Source organism: Anas acuta, chromosome Z (genome assembly GCF_963932015.1).
Source record: "Anas acuta chromosome Z, bAnaAcu1.1, whole genome shotgun sequence".
In the NCBI taxonomy this organism is placed as follows: Eukaryota; Metazoa; Chordata; class Aves; order Anseriformes; family Anatidae; genus Anas; species Anas acuta.
This window is the reverse complement of record NC_089017.1, coordinates 70743955-70766783: the sequence shown is the minus strand read 5'-3', so window position 1 is coordinate 70766783 and position 22829 is coordinate 70743955. Positions and strand designations below refer to the sequence as shown.

Genomic DNA, 22829 nt, shown 5'->3' with positions numbered 1-22829 from the left:
CCAAAAAATGTATTTACCTGGGAGATGTGATTGTACTACAATGGAGATGCAGCTTCTGAGATGGCTTTTTCTGATGCAGCCCGAAGTTTGCATGTTCTTTGTGTAAACACAGGCTGTCATTCAAATGTGCTTAACAGCCTGACGCGTTCCACGTGTAGAAGTGTTGACCTGGAAAGTAGTCAGTGTTGCTGTATGAATATATTGTATTTACAATGAACATGGCGTATTGTGGGCAAATACAGGCAGCAGCAGGTCAATTGTTAGCTAACTGGGCACATGTCCAAATATGATTAAAAATGTTGACATTAAGTAATTTGGGGGCTTAATAATATTTAATTAACTGCTATTTAAACAACTCTGCTCAGATTGACCTACAGGTCTAGTTTAAAAGTTCTGGTATAGATAATAGATTTGTTATGTTCAGTACATAGTGGTTTCTGAAAGGAAATAGTGTGCAAGTCAAACCTCTGAAATTATGCGTTCCAAAAATGGGGAGCAAACAAATGCATTATACTAAATACTGTCTTTTTTTTGTTTGTTTTTCAGATTAGCGCTGTACGTATATGAGTATCTGCTCCATGTAGGAGCACAGAAATCAGCGCAGACGTTTTTATCAGAGGTATGTTTGCCCTGTCTTTTTTTTTCCTTGCACAAGGTTACAATGTGTGCAAGTGAAATAAATCTGTGTTGGTTTAGAAAAAACGGTGACAATCTTGCATATCTGTTTACATTGATCAGCATAGACTTCTGATTTTGCAAAAGCCAGTTTGCCATGTCATTTTGCATGCCTTTGCATAATTATTTTTGCTGTGATTTGTTAGCCCTGTTGTCTGATTTGGTGCTACAATGAAGAAATATTTGTCTATTTTCTATAATAAACGTGCATGTTTGAATGTGCATCGATCATGTTCCTTCTTGATGATATTCAAACTTACTGTTGGTATCTCCAATTGTGAATGATGGACCCTTTCTAAACGTACAGCAGTCAGGTATTTTATACTGATCTCGCTATGTATTCCTACCATGCTTCTAATTATTTCGCTTCTTTTCATCTGGTGAACTAATTATGACTATAACTGTTCAGGTGCTCTTGCTTAAATGCTCTTGAATGCTAATGCATTTTTTACCATTAGACAATAGCTAGTCTTTTTCACAGTTCTTTAAAGACATATATATATCTGTAGAAGATTGAAGGAAATTGTATCTCCTTAGTATTTTACATTTATGCTGGGATACAAGAATACCTGTATGCCAAACGTACTGAGGTCTTTGGGGTTTATTGTTTTTAATCTTTCTTTGATGAGAACATTTAAGATAATGATAGTTGGATAGTGAGCAGAAGTGAGAAAAACAGGCAACATGTTGTAGCAGGAAAATCTGCTGCTTCAACTGGTGCTCTTCTGAAAGCTAATAGAATTAACATGCTAGTGATGACATTTTGGAGATGGAAGAGATGAAGGCTGTTTGTGGTGGTTATAGAAAATTCACATAACAGAGAGAAGCAAAAGCGATAGAATTGTGGTAGTTTCAGGTTATGTTTATATTAAAACATGGTTTTGACAATTGTTTTTTCTCCTTAGTAAAGCAATGAAAAAACAAGAGAGAAAATAATGGAGACTATCATCTTGGCTTTCCCAAAACAGCTGTCATTTGTAAATAATACACTGTGCAAGATTCATTTTGCTCATTTTGTTTTATGATGTATGTGCAAAATGAGCAGTTGGCAGGAGTATAACTGGTATGACATTTGGATTTCAGGAAAACATTCAATACAGTGTCTTGAAATTTAGCTTTTAAAAGTAATTCAATCTTGGATTATAGAGAAACTCTCAGATCTGAACAAATGTAATAAGAGAATGTATCAGATCTTTCAAATTCAGACTGATGCCGAAAATCAGCCAAAAGATGGGGCAGAGACGAATAATAGTGTACTGAATTGATATGAGGTGTCTGTTAAATTTCACACAAAGCTGTGAGTTTATTTACCTTGTTTGTTAGCAGTGCAGAAAGGTAAAGACTGTGCTAACAGTATTTGTAAATGGTTGTATTTTGGAACCAAATGCAATTATCGCTGTTACGGGAAACCTGGAAAAGATGGTACTGGGGATGAAAGCAATACAATGAGGGTCAGACTGAGAAAACGGTGCACTAATCCAGCTTGGAGAAAATGATTTTAAATGGCAAGTGGCAAAAGCAGCAGGAAAGAAATGATAGTTGATTGTGGAGCAGACAGGCCCTTACGTTGTAACGCCCACTCAGTCCTGGGCTGCAAACCACAATGTAATAGCTCTGTGCCCCTCGTGAGTCAGCTGTTGTTAGAGATGGATTGTTGGCACACGGGATGAAAATGACAAAGCAGCAGTTGGGAAGTGCAAAGAAGTCTTTTAGCAAATCTTCCATGTGTCTTTGTGTTTTTCTGACTCATGGCTTTTGAGAAGCAACTGCCCTGCTGTGGTTGAGCGAGGTGGAGGAGATACCCAGGTGGTGTAGGAGGAAATTTGTGTTGGCTTGGCCACTTCTTAGAAAGCAAGGCTATTGGGGCTCAATGCCTTCTCTGCTCTGGCAGTCTGCACCCCCCTGAGTAATTTGGGTGGATTTCTTTAAAGTCCACTTAGTTCAAAGTAGCTCTAAGCCAGTGTGTTGGGGTGTAAAAGAAATAAGCGTATATAGATTATCAGAGCTGTACAGCTGTCAGTGACAACTAAAGAGTATAAATGGCAAAGATTAACATGCCTTAACGTAAAGGTTTACCACGGAATGTGGTTAAGAGTAATGGAATTAAATTGAGAGAAGTAAAATTTAAATTGGATACCATGAAATCACTGATATTATGTAACTTAGAGAAGGTTGTCTTAAGCACGTCTTCATTTTTGTAATGTTTTGTGTAGAACTGATTCATGAGTCAGTAAAATCTAGAAGTGCTCAGCTTATCCTTCTTGTTTACAAGGTGAAGAGTGCTTTCCATTGTCCTTGTGGTCCCTCCTGAGTACAGCCTTCAAAACTTTGTTGCCTTCATCTCTAAAATTTTGGACCTCCAGATCAGCTAGCCTTTTCCTGGGTGTCTGGGTAAAAGAGACAGCTTCAGTGTGTTAGCCATCATACTCATCTCCTAGTCTGCAAATGGACTTCCTTTGAGGAGACACGACATGAAGTACTGGATGGAAATAATTTAATAGCTGTTTCATCCTGAAACATGTAGTCATTGTACAATTAGCAAAATGACAAGGGACTACCACTGCTATGTAAACAGTGTCATTTTCTTATGAGGGTAGAATAGAACTGTTCAGATGGGATACACAGTTTTGTAAAGAACAATATAAACTGTTCTGCTCCAGAATCTTTCCTTCAGTGTTGGAGCTGCTGAATTTTCTTGTAGAGCTGATCCTTACCCCTGTATTTTCAGTCCTCAAAGCTAGGTTCTGGCCTTGTAGGAGTAATTCCGCTAGCTTAGCTAGACCAGGAAAGTAGGCATTTTGCAGCTGATTGATCACTAGTTATGAGCTAGTTATTGATACAGCTGATAACAAGTTTTTTTACTTATAATTATTTTCCTGTCTGTGTGATCTGACAAACACTTTCAATGTCAGACAGAGGTGTGTATTTTTTGAAAGCAAAACAAATCAAAAACTTCCCCCTGTCATTCAGGTTCGTTCTTTGAATAAATTTATGAAGATGAACTGTCTTACTAAAAAGGACCAGTGTAAGACTTGTGGGTCAGGCAATTTCCTCAAGCCCTGAGTCAAAGAACATGAATGTTACTTAGACACAGTGAGGTCCTTCTGCACAGATAACAGTTTTACTCTTAACTGAATGATTTTTCAACTCCACTAAAAAAAATTAGCTTTGACTACATGTTGCATCTCTCCATCCTGTTACTTTCAAAACTTCTCATAAGTACAGCACATTCCTGGTGATTAACACAAGTCCTTCTAAGCCATGCCAAATGCGTGTGAAGAGCAGTCATGGTGCTGAGGAGTGCATTTGAATAATTTTTAAAACTTTGTTACTGGTTTTCTCTTTTGTATATATTTTTCATTTTTATTAACATTTTTACCTGGCACAGTTTAGGCAAGGGTTTCATAGTTTGAAAAGCGCTTTTTATAGATTAAGTGCTATTAAGTGGTGATGATGGGTGGGTGGGTGGGGGTTAAGTGCCATGCCCCTGGTTCATTCTGCCAGCTTTACCAAAAGAAGTGATAATACCCGGAGCTTACCTTTCTAAGATAATTTTTGATAGTTTTAAGTATTTATATAATTTGTATGAACTATGCATTCTACTCCTGCCAGCTATTGACAAAACATACTTGTATAAATTTTTTAACAATTGGGGGTGGCAGTCAAGTTGGAATTGAGAAAGTTTTATTCTGTGTTGAAAAATCCCAGCTTCGCTACTGTCTCTTGCAGTATGAACATGCTGTGTCTACCTTTTCTAGTAAGCTTTTAATGTACCTTCATATACATCTTTAAATACGTTTCATGTTAAAGATGTTGAAGCATTTCATTAGAATAATCCTGCTTTAGTCAGCCATTACTTCTGCCTGTAGAGCAGAATATGGCTTGTGTTTAAACAATGATCTTTTTACAGAATTGGACAGGAAATAGTGCTATGTGTAGTTGTAACTGGAGGAATTTGGAGTATATGTAACGCCCTGGTTTCCACCCAGTTTAAGCATGAGACTGCCTCCCGCCCATAACGTGTCATGTGAACTTCTACAGAGATCTTCAGTTATTTGCAACAGAGCTCCGTAAGCAATTAAACTGGCTTTTTTATAGTCCAGACTATTTAGTTTTGTAGCTAAGGACAAACCAGTCACTATGGCACTAATAAAATGATTGTGTGATAATAGCTAAGGTAGAGCACAGCGCTCTCACGGTGTGTTGTGTTGTCTGACGAGTTAGCTGGTAACAATAAAAGTGTGAAGTTAAGGGTGTAAAAATTACTAAATTGCATTTCTTTGGGGAAAAAAAAAATGTTTGAAGTACGCCAGATTTCTTAGGTGGGAAGGAGCTCACAGACAGTATTTTTCTATTCAAGAGGGTTTGCCAGTGCAGACAAACCAAGCCAAGCTAGCTTTACACTTTCACTGGATGGTGGGAGAACAGGTTGTAGCTTGGTTGTTAGTGGTATTTGTCATGCTACCTCTAGCAGTAAAGCAGTCCTTGATGATCCTGAAGCATTGGCTAGCTTTGGATATGGAGGGAAGACTGCCACCTGCTGAATTGGTAACACTAGTTCTGTATCTTCTGTTTTTCCTTCTACAAACTGGAAGATCTTTAGATAGTTTTAGGGGCATTTTTTTTTTTAACTTTTCTTTGTTGTTGTTGTTCATGCATTCTTGAGCTTAGAAAATGCACATCTCAGTGGTGGAGTGATACAAAATACATCCTTAATAAAGCTATATTCAGAATCTCTAGAAAATAAATGCTAAAATACGCTTTCCTAAAATAAGAAGCATGAGCGAAAGTAGTATTTATAATAAAGTACATAATACAGACATTCAGATTGATGATAATAAAGCCTTTCATAGATACAAAGCATTTTATTCTTTCTTTTCTTGATATTATGTAAGGTTTTTTGTAGTCACAATAATCACAAAAGTGAATACCTGTGTTTTTATGGTTTTATTTCAGATAAGATGGGAAAAAAACATCACACTGGGGGAGCCCCCAGGATTCTTGCACTCCTGGTGGTGGTAAGTGTCCATTTTCTTTCCGATTTTTAGAATATGGTGATTGCAAATTCCAGCACCTGCAGGCAAGAAATTCAAGTGATCATTGTAAAAAGAATGTGAAGATGAGGAAAAAGAACCATTTTCTTATAAAGAAATGAAAGAACAGAAAATTAGATATAGGAAAAGACACAGATACTAGATACAAGAAAACAAATACTGCATAGTAGACTGATAAGACAGCATCCTTCAAAGAAAATTGGCCAGAGTTTCTTTGTTCAATATCTTCTACTAAACCGTGCATTTAAAAGCATTATACATATCCTAAATAATTACATTCAGGAAAAAAATATTTATATATGACATAAAATATGTACATACAGTGACTGAGGAAGCTCACATCCACATGCATAGTCTTCAGCCCACATTTCTATTCACGGAAATAGCATATGAAAATGATTAGCCAAACCCAAGTCACCAGCCTTTTGGAGAAGCAGTGTGTGTTAGCACGGGCTTGGTGTTCTAAAGTCTGCATTTGCACAGTTTCTCTCAGCTCAGAGTATGGGTAGACACAAAATTTACTTGTAGTTTTTCATGCATGATGCCACTTGCTTAAATATACCGGTGTGCAGAGACACATTTGTTTGTGTAAAATTCCCAACGAGAAAAGACTGTTCATAGTCACTGCTGTTTAGCCACGGTATTTACTGACTGTCACATGTCTTGAATGTATCCGGTATGTCTGTGTTTGCAAGAATAAAACATTATGGAGAATATGTCCAGCTGCCAGGAGTACAAGAATTTACAAATTTAAAAGTGGTTCCATTTGAACACAAAATCCCAAGTGATTTGTGCAGCTGTGAGGAAAGTGGCATATTCTTCATTCACCTTTATGCTTTTAGCTACCTGATGGAAGCCTGAAAAAGAGAACATGTTTCTTGTTCCTGTGATGTCTGCATTATCCTTAATTTTGATTTTCTGCAGCAGTGTTCACATTTTCCACAATTCTGTATTGGGATGCTGGACTAAACAGTAAAGAAACAATATTAAACAAACTTTATTCTTGGGATTGTTCTAGTATACACATAATTTAATTCTAGAAATTTTGTGTTAGGACTCGTTCATGTATTAATCCATTCAAACGGGTGAGAATGGAAAGGCAGAGCATTGTAATTTCCTTTCGTTCCGTCTAACCCAAGAGATATCAAAGAAGATATTCATCTATTTCCTACTCTTATTCCTGCACCTGTTTTTCTAGGAACTTTTGTTTAAAGCACAGTATTGGACCTTGGAAGAACTCCTCAGTTTTCTCTTCCGTTCCATGCCTTTTCATGCTATTACTGTATGTATCTGTCCCTTCCAGGGCTTTGTGGACGTAAATAGCAGCAGTTGCCAGAGGTACGAGGTTAAATGTAGAGCTTTATACCCTTAAACCTTGTTAGATTAGCTTCTTGGTTTATACCACGGTGGTTTTAAACGAGTACGCACTGCTCGCCTCAGAGAATCAGATAACAGGACTCGATTCCTCCTAGATGTTTTACAAAGCTAAACTCTTTCATAGAGGTAAGTGCTTTCAGCTCTTGGCAAGGAAGTGATGTGTCTATTTCTATATATAAACATGCATGTGCGGTGTGCAGCATAAAATCTATGCGAGTATTACAATGATTTTCTCACCGTATCTCTAACTTCTTAATTTGCAGTGTATTTTGGGATCTCTACTGTGCAGCTCCAGAAAGACGAGAAACATGTGAACATTCAAGTGAAGCAAAAGCCTTTCATGACTATGTAAGTTTTGTGTATATTTACCATGCTTTCATTACTGTGTGGAATGTGATAGAGAAGTATTTCTGCATGACAGTATCTCAAATGCAGGTGTCTGTCACACTCTCATGTGTTTTCTGGGGATGCCTCAGAATTAGGATTTCCTAATTCTGTGATTACCTATTGCCATATGGAAAACTGTTACTCATCTCAGAGATCAAAACGCTGTCCCGTGCATTAACTCAGAACAATGAATGTTCTTCTGTCTTTCCCCCGTGGTTACATCAGGCTGGTCAATAGCATGCAGGCCATACTGAAGCACGGGTATGTCCTGTCCACATATCCATACTCTGTCTGTGCTACAGAGGAGGCTGCTCAACAGATGTCACTTCCACCCCCTGGCTTCTTTTGGGACCATACAGGCTTCAAGCACGACTATTGTACTTAGGTATCACAGAACAAGATAAATGTAAAGTCAGCCAGTTCAGGAGAACAGGAAGAATAACAGTAAACAGTATTATGCCAGTTTTGGTACATTTGAGACCCAGTTTGGAACACATCAGGGAGTTCGGTGCAATTTCACCTGAGAGGACCAAAAATATAAAAATTAAATTTTTGAGGTCCATAACATTGAAACAGTTTCATTCCTTTTTCTCTGTTCTCATTGCATAAATGGAGCACTCTAGAAATCTGGGACTGCGTTCTGGACTGTGGATGGAATTTGGGTTCTATCTCCTGTGCCAGTTCTTCTCCACCCGGTGATTTCATGTTCACTAAGGAAATCTGCAGGCTGACTGAGCTAAAGGCATACTATCATTCCTTTGGGCCATTCGTATAGTATAAAGAGGGAGTAAAACTCCCTGATGATACTATTCTGAAACCTCTTTCCTTCGCTGTATTCCAGGTCTGTCTTACAAATATTTTGTAGTTGCTGCAGAAAAATATTTTTGTATATAAAATTAAAATTAGGCTTCAATAGCCCGCTCTCTTACAAACACAAACCTGGAAAAACTTAAATGAACCTTCAAAGAGACTATTTTCTGTTATCTATTGTCATAATCTGATAAAATATCAGGTTCACGTAGTATGTGAATGACTGATGATCTTGCCTTTTTTGGACTATGTTACAAACGTACCATCAACACAGTTAGAACTGTTTGGCGTATTTTACTTACAGACCAATAACCCTTTAATACCTTCTCCTTAGCAGTTAGATTCTGAAGCTGACTGGTAAAGGAGCTTGGATAATTTTGCACTATCATGTCCATGCTACAGCAATCGCTCTACATAATCAATGAGAAAAAAGCAGCGTTGGAGAAGGGAATACAATCCTGAGGAAATTTTCCACACAGAAAAGCATTAAAGTCAACCACCTTGGTAAAGCACATTCCTAAAATTAAAAACAACGTCACTGGTGGAAACACAGTTTCTGCGATCTTTTATGGCCTCTGTTTTGAATACACAGTTGTTGGAATAATAAAGCATTTCAACAGCTTTGTTGTTGTTTTCAATCCTTGTTATGAGAGTGAGGTTTAATTCCGCACTGAAGGAGAGATAGCTTTACAGGAATAGTTTATGACTGCAGGGAATGACAGCAGTGAATTAAATTTGTGGAGGTCAGAATCCAAGGTATGACAGTTGACTTCAGTGGGGGCATTGTGCACTTGCAGTGTAAGGTATGTGACAGAAGCCAAAAATCTGCAACCTGTAAAAGCTGTTACGAAATAATTTTCAAATGAAATCACCAGTTAGAGGAAAACTTAAATAAAGAAGTACTAGGAAGTCTGAAAAGGAACAGAGTCCACAGTTCTGTAAGCTCATGAGAGTTTCATCGATCAGTAAGTTCACTATTTTAGTCTATATAATTCTTATCTAAGAATTTGAGTAGCTTATCAAACATTTTTTTGTCTTAGCATTTCCTTTTTAGTGTTTCGAACTTCCACAGGTTTTAGAATATTACATGATCTTATTGCTCACTTTTGCCTGCACTATGTTGTGTGTTAAGGGCAACGTAAAAACCTGAGAAAATAGTCAAATAGTTCTGTATGTGATGTACAACTGCGTGGTGTTTAAGGTACTCTATAATGTTTGATAAAGGAAAAATAAAACCATGATATTCTTCTATACACATATAAATCTGAATAAAGACAGACGAATATTTATATCAGAAATACATTGGCTTATTTTATCAGTTAATTCTCCAGGCATTTCTAAAACCTTAATCATTTAAAGTGACAAGAAAACCTATCCATTGCATTATTTTTCCTCACAGTTGAGATAAACTTGTCTAATATCTAGCAGGACTCATGCTGTTCCTCAGTGTCACGTGCTTTTTGTTTAGGAAGGCAGTCTGCATCATGATAAGTGCACGCTGTTGAAATCTTGCATATATTTAATATTTCATGAGTCTATTGTACATTTGTATTAATGCACATAACAAATGGTTATAAAATACAGCCAAGAATATTTCACAGCTGCTGAAGGTAAACATTTATTAAATGCTTTGTGAAATCCTAACCCATGTGGAGTATTGCCACTGACTCCAGAGGGGTCGAAATTCCACCACCAGCGCAGGCCATCAGAGAGCCAGGCACTGGGCTGAGGCGCTGATAACTCAGTCCTACCATGAGACTGCAGGTCAAGGAGCAGAGCATTTGTAGTTGCACTGTCATATCTCAAAACTGTAATTGCCAAGTACAAAAAGCACAGAAGGCTTGCTTATTAATTCATACTAGCGATTCAGAATTTTTTATTAGGTGTGTGTTCTACTTGACCTAAGGAAAGCATTCTTGCCGAAGGTGTGAGTGGTCTGGTTACACCGACATGCCATGTTTAACACTGATTAGGGTGAATTAGCTGACGCAGTATCTTTTCTGTCTTTGCTTTTTGTGAAGGAAGGAACATTTAAGAGTGTTTGATGGAGGTGGGAAGTGTTTGGGGATGATTTAATGATTTGTGAAATACTGCTGCCTCAAACAACACAGTTGCTAGTCAGTCTGCAACACACAGAGCTTGACTCATAAAATGAATATACACAGGAAGATTTGATTACTTTTCAAGTTTCACAGTATCTCAACTGCAGTTGCGAAAGATGCTGCTGCTTGATTCCCCCGCACCCTTAATTCTTCTACAAAAGTTTTTTGAATGATGAGTTTTATTTCATTATTTAGTTTGCTGTAACATTTCAGCCTCTGCTTTGCTTGTCATTTAATACAACTGAATATCTGCAGCTGGGCTTTGTACATCTGCAGTATACTCGGGGAAAAACACTAGCATTACCCTCATCAGAACCCATCTGGAGCACTGTGTTGAAGAAAAGTGCATCTGAACTTTCCTCTGCTATCAATGCTCTTTAATCAAGCAAGCAGTCTCAGCCTGTGTGTGCCCGTAAGTCTGTGCCACAGAATCTGTCCTTGACCATTTGTGTAAAATAACAGGAAAAACATACGCTTTTACACAACTGTTACTTAAATTTTTCTGCTACACGTATACGTGCATACGTGTTTCTCTGTGCAGTATCATCCCCGTTCTGCAGAGATGAGGTATGGAAGTACTATTTCCGTGTGTTCAGATTGTGCTAACACACCTTGGATTTTTATCAAGCTAGTCAGAAGAGACAGATTTTTCATGTCTGACAGCAAGAACATGAAGTGACACCCAGAGTGGAGGCTATTACTCCTAGCAGTACTAACAATGCTCATCTGAATAAAAATACAATAAATAGAAAGGTGAAGGGCTATTCTGGCTTTAAGAAGTTTTTTTGTCTCCTTACCCTGAGGTTAAACACTTACAACTCCTCCAGATGATCTACAAGGGATTCTATTTTTATTTTCTGTTGAAATTCACAGTTAGATCTATCTTTATTTATTTATTTATTTATTTATTTATTTATTTATTTTTGTCTAAGTGGATATGGCTCTGAACTCATTAGGTTCACATTTTAGGTTTGAGAAGAGAGATGTATGTCATGAAAATGCGTGTGCTGGTTCAGGCACGTGTGTGCTTGCCTTGAAATTTAATGAAAATTTCTTAGAAACACTTTGTTTATATTTCAGGTAATTCAGGAAAGAAAAATGGTGCTTACCTAGGCTATTAGTACAGTAGGAACAGAGCATTTCAAGAAGAAAAAACAACAAAAAAAAAGATTAATTTTCCATGCAACTATCACTTTTGCTGGAAGAAAACTTCTATGTTCTTTGAAGTCCTGTGAAAAATCACTTACGTGGTTACTTTTAGCCAAAATTTGGTCTTCACTGTAGAATGTTTTTTTCTTCACAGTGTCCTAAGGAGATCTCTTCAACTCTCTTAACAGATCTCATTTCTCTGGGTTGGAACTGAGATATTCTGGTGTGAGAAGCAGATTCCCATGTGTATGTTGTTCCTGCCTTCTTTCAATCTCTTTATAAGCTGAAAATTTACTGGGTCAAAAGGGAAAATAAAATGGAAATCCTGTGATTTCTGAGGGGAAAACAAAACAAAAAAAAAAAAAAACAAAAAGACTTTTAGAAGCTCTTTGGTAGGGGTGAATCTGACTGCTAGAATTGGTCATTCTCCAATTCTGCTGGCACTGCCATTCATTCGCATCTCTGGACTCTGGGTTTGGAGGGATGATATTTGTAAAGTTCTTTCTTGACAAATGATTTCCTTACCTAGTGCTTAAAATCTTATTACAGTCCAGAAGTTTTTATGCCTCCTTTGCATAGTGTAGTGGAAGTCCTTCCATGTGGTATTGATGCTAGGAGGGATCTATTAATTCTCACAAGCAGCTGTAGTAAAATCTTGATTATTTTCCAGGTAAGGTTTTATTAGTGCCTTCTCCATGGCTGTTTGAAAAATCACTTTTGGTATGAGTAAGGGTCTCTTGTTTGTTTTTGTGGCTCCCAAAAGACGGCTGAGTAGTTTACAGGATAAGAAAAAGACATGTTCATTGCCTCAGAGACTGTACAGTCTCATAAGCTAGTATCACATTCCGTCTGATTTGTTAGCATGTTTTAATAGTAAACTGTTTGACAGGGAGCTTAGCTTTACTTGGAAGTTGTAGGATATATTAAAGACTCTGCTATAATGAGTTCTGTACAGGTGATTCCTTTTAAAGATCATAGTGATATAAATCAATTTTTTTTTTTTTTTTTTTTTTTAGGGATTAATGGGAATAGTGTTTGGACACGAGATAGCTGACCAATCTCTTTGTTAGTCTTCCATAGGAATAAGTTAGGTCTCTGCATTTATGGATCTCTTTTAGGGGGAAACAGTTACCTCTTTCTTCCCTCTTCTCTGTGCCCATCTTTCTTCAGGAGAACTTGCTTGACCTTAAATGTCTTTAAACCTTAACGTATCCTTAGTAGTACTCAGAATTTGAGGACTGAGGGTTATCATGAGAGGTTTATGATGAAACATTGTATGAAGGCATCAGTGGAAGTTTGTTGGAAGTGACCATAAATCTCAAGCCTTTTTTTTTTTCCACAGCACAGTGGCAGAATAGTTCCTATTTTCATGAAACTACTTTAAACAAACAAACAAAAAACACTTCTGAAACCCACATAAAACTGTCTTTTAGGTGAAGTTTTTTTTGTTTACCAAAACACATGGAAGCTTTTTCTCTTTCAGGATAATTTTTGAAAATGGATCTGCTTGTTGTGTTTTGCAGGAGGTCTCAGCTCATGCTTAACAGCAGTCACAATCTCTTCCAGTCTATCAAGGAACTCCTCCTCTGCCTCTCATGTGTTGGATGGTGGAGTTCATCTTAGCTGTTGATTTTCTTGCCTTCCCCAGCTCTTGCTATTGTGATCTTCTGCAGGCAGCTTAGCTAGGCAGTTTGTGCTTTTGGGTCCTCCCTGGCTTCTTGCTGAAAATTGGATTCTAGATCTGGCTTCCAGCTGTCTGTTTGCATGGAGCAGGGCATGGAGAATGCATGGTAACTCCTGCTTAAAAGAAAAAACAAAAACCCCTTTCTATCCTTCCCAGCTGTGGAGAGCAAGAGATGGCAAGTACAGGCAGAGAGGGAGGGAGGGAGGATCAGAGGTAATTTACAAAATGCTGAATTCTGTGTAATTCTTGGGACAAACGCCAAATTATATTGCCATGCAATCATGAAATACAGATTCATGAATGAGTGGAAAAGAATGTATTTCAGATCTCTAAGCAATAGATGGCCTTCCTGTGAACTCTCCATTATTATTTTTTTTTTGTTTCTGAGGTTCTTCATGTTTCCATGGGCAGAGATTAAAAGCAGAGATTCCCAAGCACAGGTCTACGGTTAAGTGTGATTTCTCTTGACTGAGGAGTGTGTGGGATACCCTGCGTAGTCTGTGCTTGGCCAGGTTTGCCCAGTAATGGTTAAGGATTGTTCTATTAAAGCAACGCTTCTGGTCTGAGTTGCTTGATAATTCCTTGCAGGAGTTCTGCAAATTTGTGCAGAAAGGCCCATTACATGTTTGCTGTTCATCGCTGTATCTGTAATTTCACCTTTAAAATACCTTCTTCAGACATACACTTACTACCATGTAGATAACTACGCCTGTGTGCCTGGAGAGTAGATTCTTTTCTAAAACTATTTTTTTAAGTGGTCATAACATTCTTTTCATAACCAATATGGAAGTGAAAAGCATCTCTTTCCATACAGTCATTGTTAGAACAATACGCTTTACATTTTATGTAAATAGTGTTCATTTTTAAGTATGAATGAAATGCATTTCTCTACTGCTCTTTCATTCCACAGAGATACGTCTTGTTTCCCAGTGTTTAGGTGTGGTTTTATAGTAAAATACTTTTGGATATGAAAGCTAGAAGAAGACTAAGGAAGTAAGGTAATTACCCTGAAATTTCCTCTCCAAATCCATTGTACAAATCCATATGGTTGAAGATTAGTCTGATCTGTTAGAAAAATCAAATGAACAATTAAGAACTCACATTCAGTGCAAAATATTTTTGTTAAGATGTCTTACAAGGGTGTAAGTCCTTGACTTCCTCATATGTGCAACCTGAAGTCTGTAAATCTAAAAGATGTAGAAAACGTGAAGAGTTCTTACCTTCATTCCAGTTATCAATTGTAAAGGGACACTGCTGTAAAATACGGTGGGTGTCTTTTTGGAAGGACAGTATTTATTGGGAGTGCGGTTGGTACTGAGGATCTGAGACTCATCTTGTACAATGGTATTGGCAGAATTATGCACAGTCAAGCTGAACTTTTCCACTTTCTTAAGCTGCTCAGTTTTATTGCTTAGTAGATGTTCTTTAATGCAATTGCTCAGAAAGGAATGATTAAAAGAATGTTTCAGCCTGCCGTCAAAGTAGGCATTGCTTTCTTCAGGAAAACAGCATTTTACCTGAGTCAGGATTCGATCCACATACTTTTGGGTGTATCTCAAGTAGCGCAAAATAATACTTCATTGTTATCTCCAAGACCTCTTTGCTGTTCAGAAATTTGCCAAGTGGAGAAGTTGGTTTCATTGGATTACATGGACCCCTTTTGTGGGAAAACAAGGATTTTTTTCCATTTTGTTTAATGCTAGGAAAACCCCCAAAAGAATTTACCTTCTCACATTTCTATGAAGGCAGATAATGTTCCCATTCTGTCCCTGCCCTCCTCCTTCATCATTCCTTTGCATACCATATTGGGTAATGTAGTTACTCAGATTTGAACTACTCCAAGTGATAAATGTTAACCGTAAGCTCTCATACAGAAATGAATCTTTTTTACAGTCCACTTTTTTTTTTTTACTTTATAAAGGTTATTTCCACAGGTAAATTTGTGTTTCATGTTTAATGTGAGGACTGAACCATTTGTTTCAGATAGAAAAAACAATATATCCTTCCCAAAATTCCAACTCTTATCCTTTGAGTGGAGATTTAATTTTCTCAGAGTTTAGAAGTAAAATGGTTAATTAGTTTGAGTTAAGTGGAAGCCTCTGACAGTGTAAGGAACCACCATCTCCCCTGAAGGCAGTTTAGCTCCTTTTTCATTGTTCCCAGAGGGAGGCAGTGGACATGTTGAAAGAGTGCCTCTTTTCTAAGCACGTTTTACGCTTCATTTTCATTGAGAACAATAGGAGATAACAGCCTTCCTAATGAGGGGAGAATTTCAGGGAATGGTCTGTGGGAAAAAAATAGGATTTAGTCATAATGGAACACTGAAAAGACTTATATACACTATATTTTAAACCATGCCAAATTTATGAAGTAGAGCAAAACTTGTTTTCTTTTGCTTGGAGGTAAGAGGAAATATGAATTCAACAGGTTAAGTGAGAAGTGAGTGGTCTAAGAGGTATTGTGGAGTGTACAGGATAAAGTAGAGGCCAAATGATGAAAGGCAGTGGCTGCCTTGCAGCCTTTCAGAGTAACTTAATGGCTACAATATACAGGTAAAATTTGTTTGTAAGATGATCTGCTTTAAAAAGTTCATATAAACTAATAACTTACGTTATTAGATGCTTTATTCCATTATAGATTTCTGCATGGGCTTAGTTTTCTATCTTCTGAAGACTGGCATTTACTTCGTAATTAACATAAACCCAAGGTATTTTTGAAGCTATGGCATACATTAGTTCCAGGAAGAAGGCTGCACTGGTGTTCTTTGACCTGTTTGATGAAAGTCCCATGACATTACAGTTTGTTCATTGCTTGGTTGTTCTGATGAACAGTTGTTAACTTCAACCATTTCTTAGAGTGATGATATCTTACTGCAAAATTTCATGCAATACCTCTCATGTATTTGGTTTAGAACTCCATTTATTCAAATTTTAATTTTTGGATGCTATAATGGATTATTTATGCTACTAAAGCAAAAGCTGTTTAACAGTTCAGGTTTTAAACTTAATTTGGAATGAACTCAAAATCTTTTTAACCAAGGTTTTTGACATATTTTGCTTTTAAGAACGACAATGTGCATGCAACCATGAGTTTATGTAGCACACATTGAAAAACATCCTTTTCTTAAACTTTTGTTACTTCTGTTAGTTGTATTTTAAAAATTTCTTCACCTCTGTTGACATACAAATCATTCTAATTTGTTGCACAGTGTAAGCCATATGTTTTTACAGCACTCTAGGAGGTTAAGTTGTAGCTTAGAAACATTGGGAATATTAAATTGACTAACAAATGCTCTGAATTTAGAGTTAAAGATCTCTTGACATTAATATTTAACACTGATTGTACATAATGCTCTACATCAATAAAGTATTGATCATTTGATCAATAGAGAGCAAATGCAGGATTACAGCCTTGCAGTAACCCGCTTCCTGTGTGTGCTCTTCCTCTCCCACTCCTTGTCCTCTCTCAGTGTTCTTTCTTCCGATGCTTTGTTTTACATATCAGCATTTCGTTTGATGTTTATTATGCTAAATGAGAGTAGAGATTTAGGGTAGCCTTCTAATAAGTGTTTGCATTTAGAGGTTCCAAATTAGCTGGTAAAATTTCTCTTGTAGGCAATTACAAGAGGGTGTTCTGAGAACTCTGCTTGTGTGTTGTGTGTCCACGTGTGCATCTGTACATAGTGAGACGTTCCTATCTACCAAATGATAAGGTAAAGCCAGTACTACACTGATGTAAAGCGCTTTTATTTTTCTGATAGAATTATTTGGCTAGATTTGAGGCACTTTGCCTGAATATACTCTTCTTTAGACTCATAAAATGTAAAAGTGAAAGTGAGAGTCTTATTTCTGCACAATATGCCAAACACAGATTTTGTAATAAGCTCGACTGCTCTGTTAATACCTCTAAGTGACTCATTTCAGACTTGCTTAACACATGCCTGGAAAAACCAAAGACTTACAACTTCCATCTGCTCCCTAATATGATGAAAGATGAATCCTGAAGATCACAAATTGTGGGAGACATGCAGCTCTTAATAAGAGCAGCTGAACAACAAATGCCTTGTGAGAGGTGGTGAAAAACGAAGTAATGAGGAGGAAAGGCAGGCAAGCCTCTTGAGGGAACGTGAATATCCATGGCTGACTAGAACTGTCACATCCAAACCTTATTCTAAATATGAAATGCACATTATGTAACACAAGTCACAGTGAACAGATAATAGCCTTCTTGAATTTTCTGCCAAATTAATGCCTTACTATTACAAGCAATTGTGGTAACATGGGTTCTTGAGCTTTCACAGCATGTTTTATTTTAGCAGAAATGTGGCGGATCTCCATATTGGAGTATCTGTTTAACAAATGAGGTTTTGAAATCTTGGAGGTTTTTAATCCTCATGTTAACAACATTCCACGCAATGCAAACTTTGTTAGTTTAGTTACTACGAATATGCAGAACTTCAATGTGTACAAATAGAGCCTTTCATTTCACACGTATAGTATTGCAGGAAAAAAAACACAACACGCATACCTGTGTGCTCCAAGAAAAATGGTGACTGGAGTAGTCAAGGAGAATCAAAATTAAACTTGTCTTAAAGTGAAATTCTGCTTTGCACTTTCTCATTGTAGGCTGCTTAAATGTGGCCCCTCCTTAACTTAAATGGGCGTCTCTATAGTGCTGTCACAGTAACGTGCAGGAACCAGATTTATGCCAGTTAGCAAGGAGACCTATAACAAAACTCAGATGCAGCAGCCTGTAACCCATCAGAGGCTAATACGCCCTGCCGAGAAGGTGGTACTCTGCATAATTCACACCAAAAGAGGTTTGTGACCTGTCTAATTTACTCTGACATAGGAAGAGGAAGACAAAGCTCATTATAAGGTATATGATATATACACTATGTTCTGAGCCACTGCAAATCTTGAAAACATTTTCCAGGTCTGCTTTCAAATCTGATTTCCATAAATGTATTGCAAAACTGAAATTTTAGCTTATGAGATCTGCAAGGTTCATAACTGCATAATAGTTGGATACAATCCATGAGGTGAGTTTTAGTATCTTTCCTGCTCTAAGGAGTGAATGACAGTGAATGTGCCTATAGTGGAGCATGATGTTGTACTTTATAAATCAATTCCACAGGAATAAGATTTGCGGAGAGATTTGTAAAGATAGACACTTGAATCCCTCTGGAGCACGACCTCATTGACTTTATCACAGATCTACAGGGATGTTGTGATCTGCCTGCACAGATCTGACGGCAGGATCAGGAACTCTGGCCCTAATCTGGCAAACAATTTCATGGTCGAGTAACAGTGTGTGTGTGAATAGTCTCATTAAGCTCACATATATGTTTGCATTATTAGGATCATAGGACACAGTAGAAACAGAATCACCCATTCTAGTTTGCTCTCCAGTTTTAGTTATTTCTTAATATAGAAGCCAGCTTTTCATTAATTTAGTCATTTTTTTTTCCCAAAAATGTTTTTGTGGAAAGAGACCTTCTTCTGATTCTAGCTGTTGGGGAAAAACATTTATAAATTTCTGTTATAAACAGAGTATTGTTACTTTATTATTATTATTTTTTTAACTTTAATAAACAGGATAAAATTGTTAAAGAGGGATCCTCCGGACAGCTTCTCACGTGTCACTGCAGAAAGCTTTTTATTCTGTCCTAACCGTTCAATTATAATATTGTGTTTATTTTCCTATTACTTTTATGGTTTTAACGTTAGTCTACTTTGTGTACACCAGCACTGCTTTTTCTGACTCGCATTGCCAATTGCTTTCTTTTTCCTGCTCCAGTGGTTTCTTCCCCATTGTTACACGGAGAACATTTGGTGGATTGGAGGCTGATGGATGACAAGATTATAGCTCCTACCACTCCGAAGTCAGATACAGCTGCTGTCTTGGCTCATTTAGAGCAGTTTACGTTCTGTATTTCCAGTAACTGCCCTCCTCCCTTGAAAGATAAACAAAATTAAACAGCCTCCTACCAACTGTTCCTTCCCTAGCTGTGTGATGGACATCCCTTGAGGGCCTGTGCAATCTTCTGTCTTCCCTGATGCTGGAAAGAAAGAAGCCTTCCTGTCGCTGTCTTCTGGGAAGCTTCTTCCCTGAGCATGAGGAAGGCAGGGACTGATCCGTCAGCATCTCAGGTTTCTGTATTCCCTTTGGCAGTGGCCTTTCTTGATGCTTGACTGTGCTGTTCTCATGGACCTTGTATGTTTCCAGCAGCTACCTGAATGCTTTTTGATTCTCGGATAGTTAAAATGTGTTCTCCATACTGCTGTAAGTATTCAGGCCAGGCTTTGGAACAAAGTTTCTTCCTCTTCCCTCAACTTTGAGATTTGATCCCAAGTCTTTCAACAGTGAGACAGACGCATAGGGGAAATAACTATTTCCTTTTTCTCTTAATAGGGAGAAGGAAGTTCCTTTACACCCCTGCTTCCTTCACTGATAATTTGTAGAATCTTCCTGGAGGAAGATGAGTCTTGTAAATTCATTCTTTTTGCAGCACTGAAGTATGTAGAGGGTTTCGTTGAAGCATCAGTTCCCTAAATCACATTTCTTAAATGGTGTAAGGAACTAAGCTTTCATTATTTTTTTAAAAATATCTTTCTTAGACTGCTTGATTGCTTAGAAACATGACCGAGTGAAATACAGAAAATGATTAGGTACCAAAAAAAGAAATGTCCCTGGTGAAGCTGACCTTGCTTACATTCAGTTCCCTGAAATCCGAATTACAATGAGAAGATTGTATAAATGGAGTATCCAAGAGGGTGATTTCAAAACAGAGCTTTACTGTGTTTTTAATGCTTTACCGAGTTATTAGATGTAATCTTGTCCTGTAGAGGTAGTTCTAGAACCTTTACAATAAGCAAGTACACATTTTTTATTTCCACTAAAAGAAACACACAAACAAAATGTAACTCCCAGTTTTCTTACAGTTCGTGTAATAATTTTGAGAAACGGAATCTGTAGGTTAAGATTCTTTAGAGTCTATTTTTAGTTGCTTAAGATGTAGTTAAACTCGGTAGTTCCTGCTGAATTGTCTGTTCAAGGTGTCTGCTTCAGGCTGAACTCTTTCTTCCCAGTACCTTTTAGCAAAACCAGTTCTCTTAGGGTTTATAGAGCTATCTCTAGGCAGACAGAGAGATACAAGGAGAAGGAAAGAACAAATGATTGAACACTGCTGTTCCTTTTGGAAGAACCATTGCATTTTGCTGGGGGAGAGAGGTAACTCACCTACTGTGGCCAAAGCAGTCTATGACAATGAGAAAAAAAAAAAAAAGGCTGACCATGTAGTGACAGAGTATTTCTCCGTGCTTACAGGCAAGGGGCTAGAATTAAAGCTGCAGAAGTCAGGGCAAATTGTCTTCGAAGTGGGTGATGTGAACTTGATAGCCCCAGGTTTGTGAGTTAGCAAGTGTGCATGCTTTGGTTCTTCAGTGGGTGCCATCCTGCAAAATGACTTGATTTTGTTCCTTTTAAAAAGTGTTGGGGAGAACAGGGATGCAACATCATCAGTAGTTGGAGAAGGTGATGGTGACCACTGCACTTCCCATAGAGCTCAATCTGGAGTACGAATGTTCGTCCAGCGGAGCTGTGCCGGGAATGTCTGATTTTGGGAGCTGTAGTGGTAGAATGTGCAGTTTAAGCACTTCTTAACTGCACATTCTCTAAAAAACAATGCTCTTGGAAAGAAGAAGGAAAGTTAATTAACTAGGAACTTGGTCTTATAAAAAGAAGCTGTAATAACAGTTGGAGATTTCCAAAGCTATATGGTAGCAGGGCTGGGTTTTTATAGATGGTATTTTTTATTAAATCACTGTGTCCCACTCCAATCCCATGCCAGACATGCAAATTCTTTTGGAGAGAAACTTCAAATCTTGCCACAAGACCCTCTTAGACTCTACAGGAGTCTTTAATACTGCTCTTCAATGACAATTTGGGCTTGTCCATGTTTCCTGGGATTAGACAACCCTAACAAGTGGTGTAGTTGTTGACAGGCCTGTGAATTAAAAACTTCAAAATAAATGGAAGAGAAAAAATTGATAGTCTTGATATGTTTATTTTGCTCTTCATTCTTATTTTGTCAGCTGCCTAAAATGTAAAATAAATCTTTAAAAAAAAGTTGAATGATACTGTGTGCATTACAGTGTACTTCAGCTGTCCTAGCTGTTCTTGTGAACCAGCAGGGGATCGGTATTAACGAGATTCCTGTTCTCCAGCACTTGGAGAATAGGATTTAGTGTAACTCAGTCCCCTGCTGGTTCAAAAACAGGGCTGGCAGAAAGAGCAGAAGAAGATTTGTTAATAATGTTAACTGAAAATGGCCCAGTTAACGTTAAGATTATTGCCATTAAGCCTAGATCTGAAAGATAGTTAAAACCTTTGCTTTTGTTATGTGCTTTAAAAATGCATTTAAAGATAGCAAGAGCTGAAAGAACTGGTAATGTGTGCTCTGATGGTTTTGAAACTGAATTAATTTCAGCTGTGGGCCCCTAAAGGTAGGCTACGAAGGTCTTGTTAATATATGTAGGCTTTTTTTTTGTTGCTGTTGTTATTTGGTTGTTTTTTCACTTCAAAGTGTCATGAGTATGCAGTAGGTTTTGAAGTCAGATCAATTCCAGAGGTGCTGGTGAATTCAGAGGTGTCATAAATCTGGATACCTATTTAAGAGACTGGGTGCACGTACAGGCGCTAGGATACTTATCCTTGTAAATCGTGGGATTTAATGTTTCAAACTATGGCTCAGTTCATACATGTAGTAATACCTTTGTTTTTTAAAAAATAAACATTTTTTGATGCAGGAGTAACACTGGATGAATGGAAGTGATTCCATGAGCTATTCCCACAAAAGACTTTGTGAACCCTGGTTCTGTCAGGAACTTCTGGTTTAAGAAAAAAGCAACACAACAGTAAAACATAGTATTTGACTACCTGTTCCATTCTGTTTTCAGATTATTCACAATTTTCAGAATTTCAGGGTAAGATTGAAGGAAATATTTCAAGAAAAAGATCGTAAAGCATTTGCATATTGGATTTCCTATTTATTGCTGACTAGAATCCATGTCAGAAAATGTGTTCTAACTTTATTAAATGGAGCCTGACAAATGTTGCAGTTGTTGAGATACTGCCTTGATAACAACAGAAATTGAATTATTATTTCTGCATGTATTGTAAGCAATTACACACAATCATTACCTAAACGTGTACATTATGCGTTCTCCTGGACAAAGAATTATGTCAGTGGAAACTGCTTTTTTATAGCCATTTCTGTGTTGTTTTCGCTGAACAAGCAAACCATGCAGCTATTTACTGAAGCTGCAAAACTGCAAGATGCATTCCTTTTTGTATTGTGGATCTTATTTGAACTTTTTAAAACATTGTGCAGTTCCACGACCATGGTGTAACTCTTCAAACCGTTTTTTAGTTTTATTTCCAGTGCCGCTGTATCTGTCAATCCTTTCTGTAGGATGAGCTCTAACTCCTTCCTTGTCCAAAGAGGTTGTTCCTTGTACGATCTACTCCTTCATAGATGCAAGTCCTGATCATCCAGGTTCCTTTTGCTCTCATGCTAAAACTTTGTTT

The 22829-nt window shown here is 37.5% G+C and overlaps 1 protein-coding gene across 5 annotated transcripts in view; it reads left to right on the top strand.

The window, feature by feature from the left end:
• Positions 1-22829, top strand: part of SSBP2 (single stranded DNA binding protein 2) — a 188527-nt gene that overhangs the window by 38100 nt on the left and 127598 nt on the right. For 3 of the 5 annotated variants that reach the window (XM_068665873.1, XM_068665874.1, XM_068665872.1), the window contains exons 2-4: positions 547-619; positions 5632-5693; positions 7370-7454. In XM_068665873.1, coding sequence (XP_068521974.1) covers positions 547-619; positions 5632-5693; positions 7370-7454 — 220 coding nt within the window. Of the gene's footprint in view, positions 1-546; positions 620-4667; positions 4746-5631; positions 5694-7369; positions 7455-22829 lie in introns of those variants that run through there. The other 2 variants (XM_068665876.1, XM_068665875.1) reach the window with 2 other exon arrangements.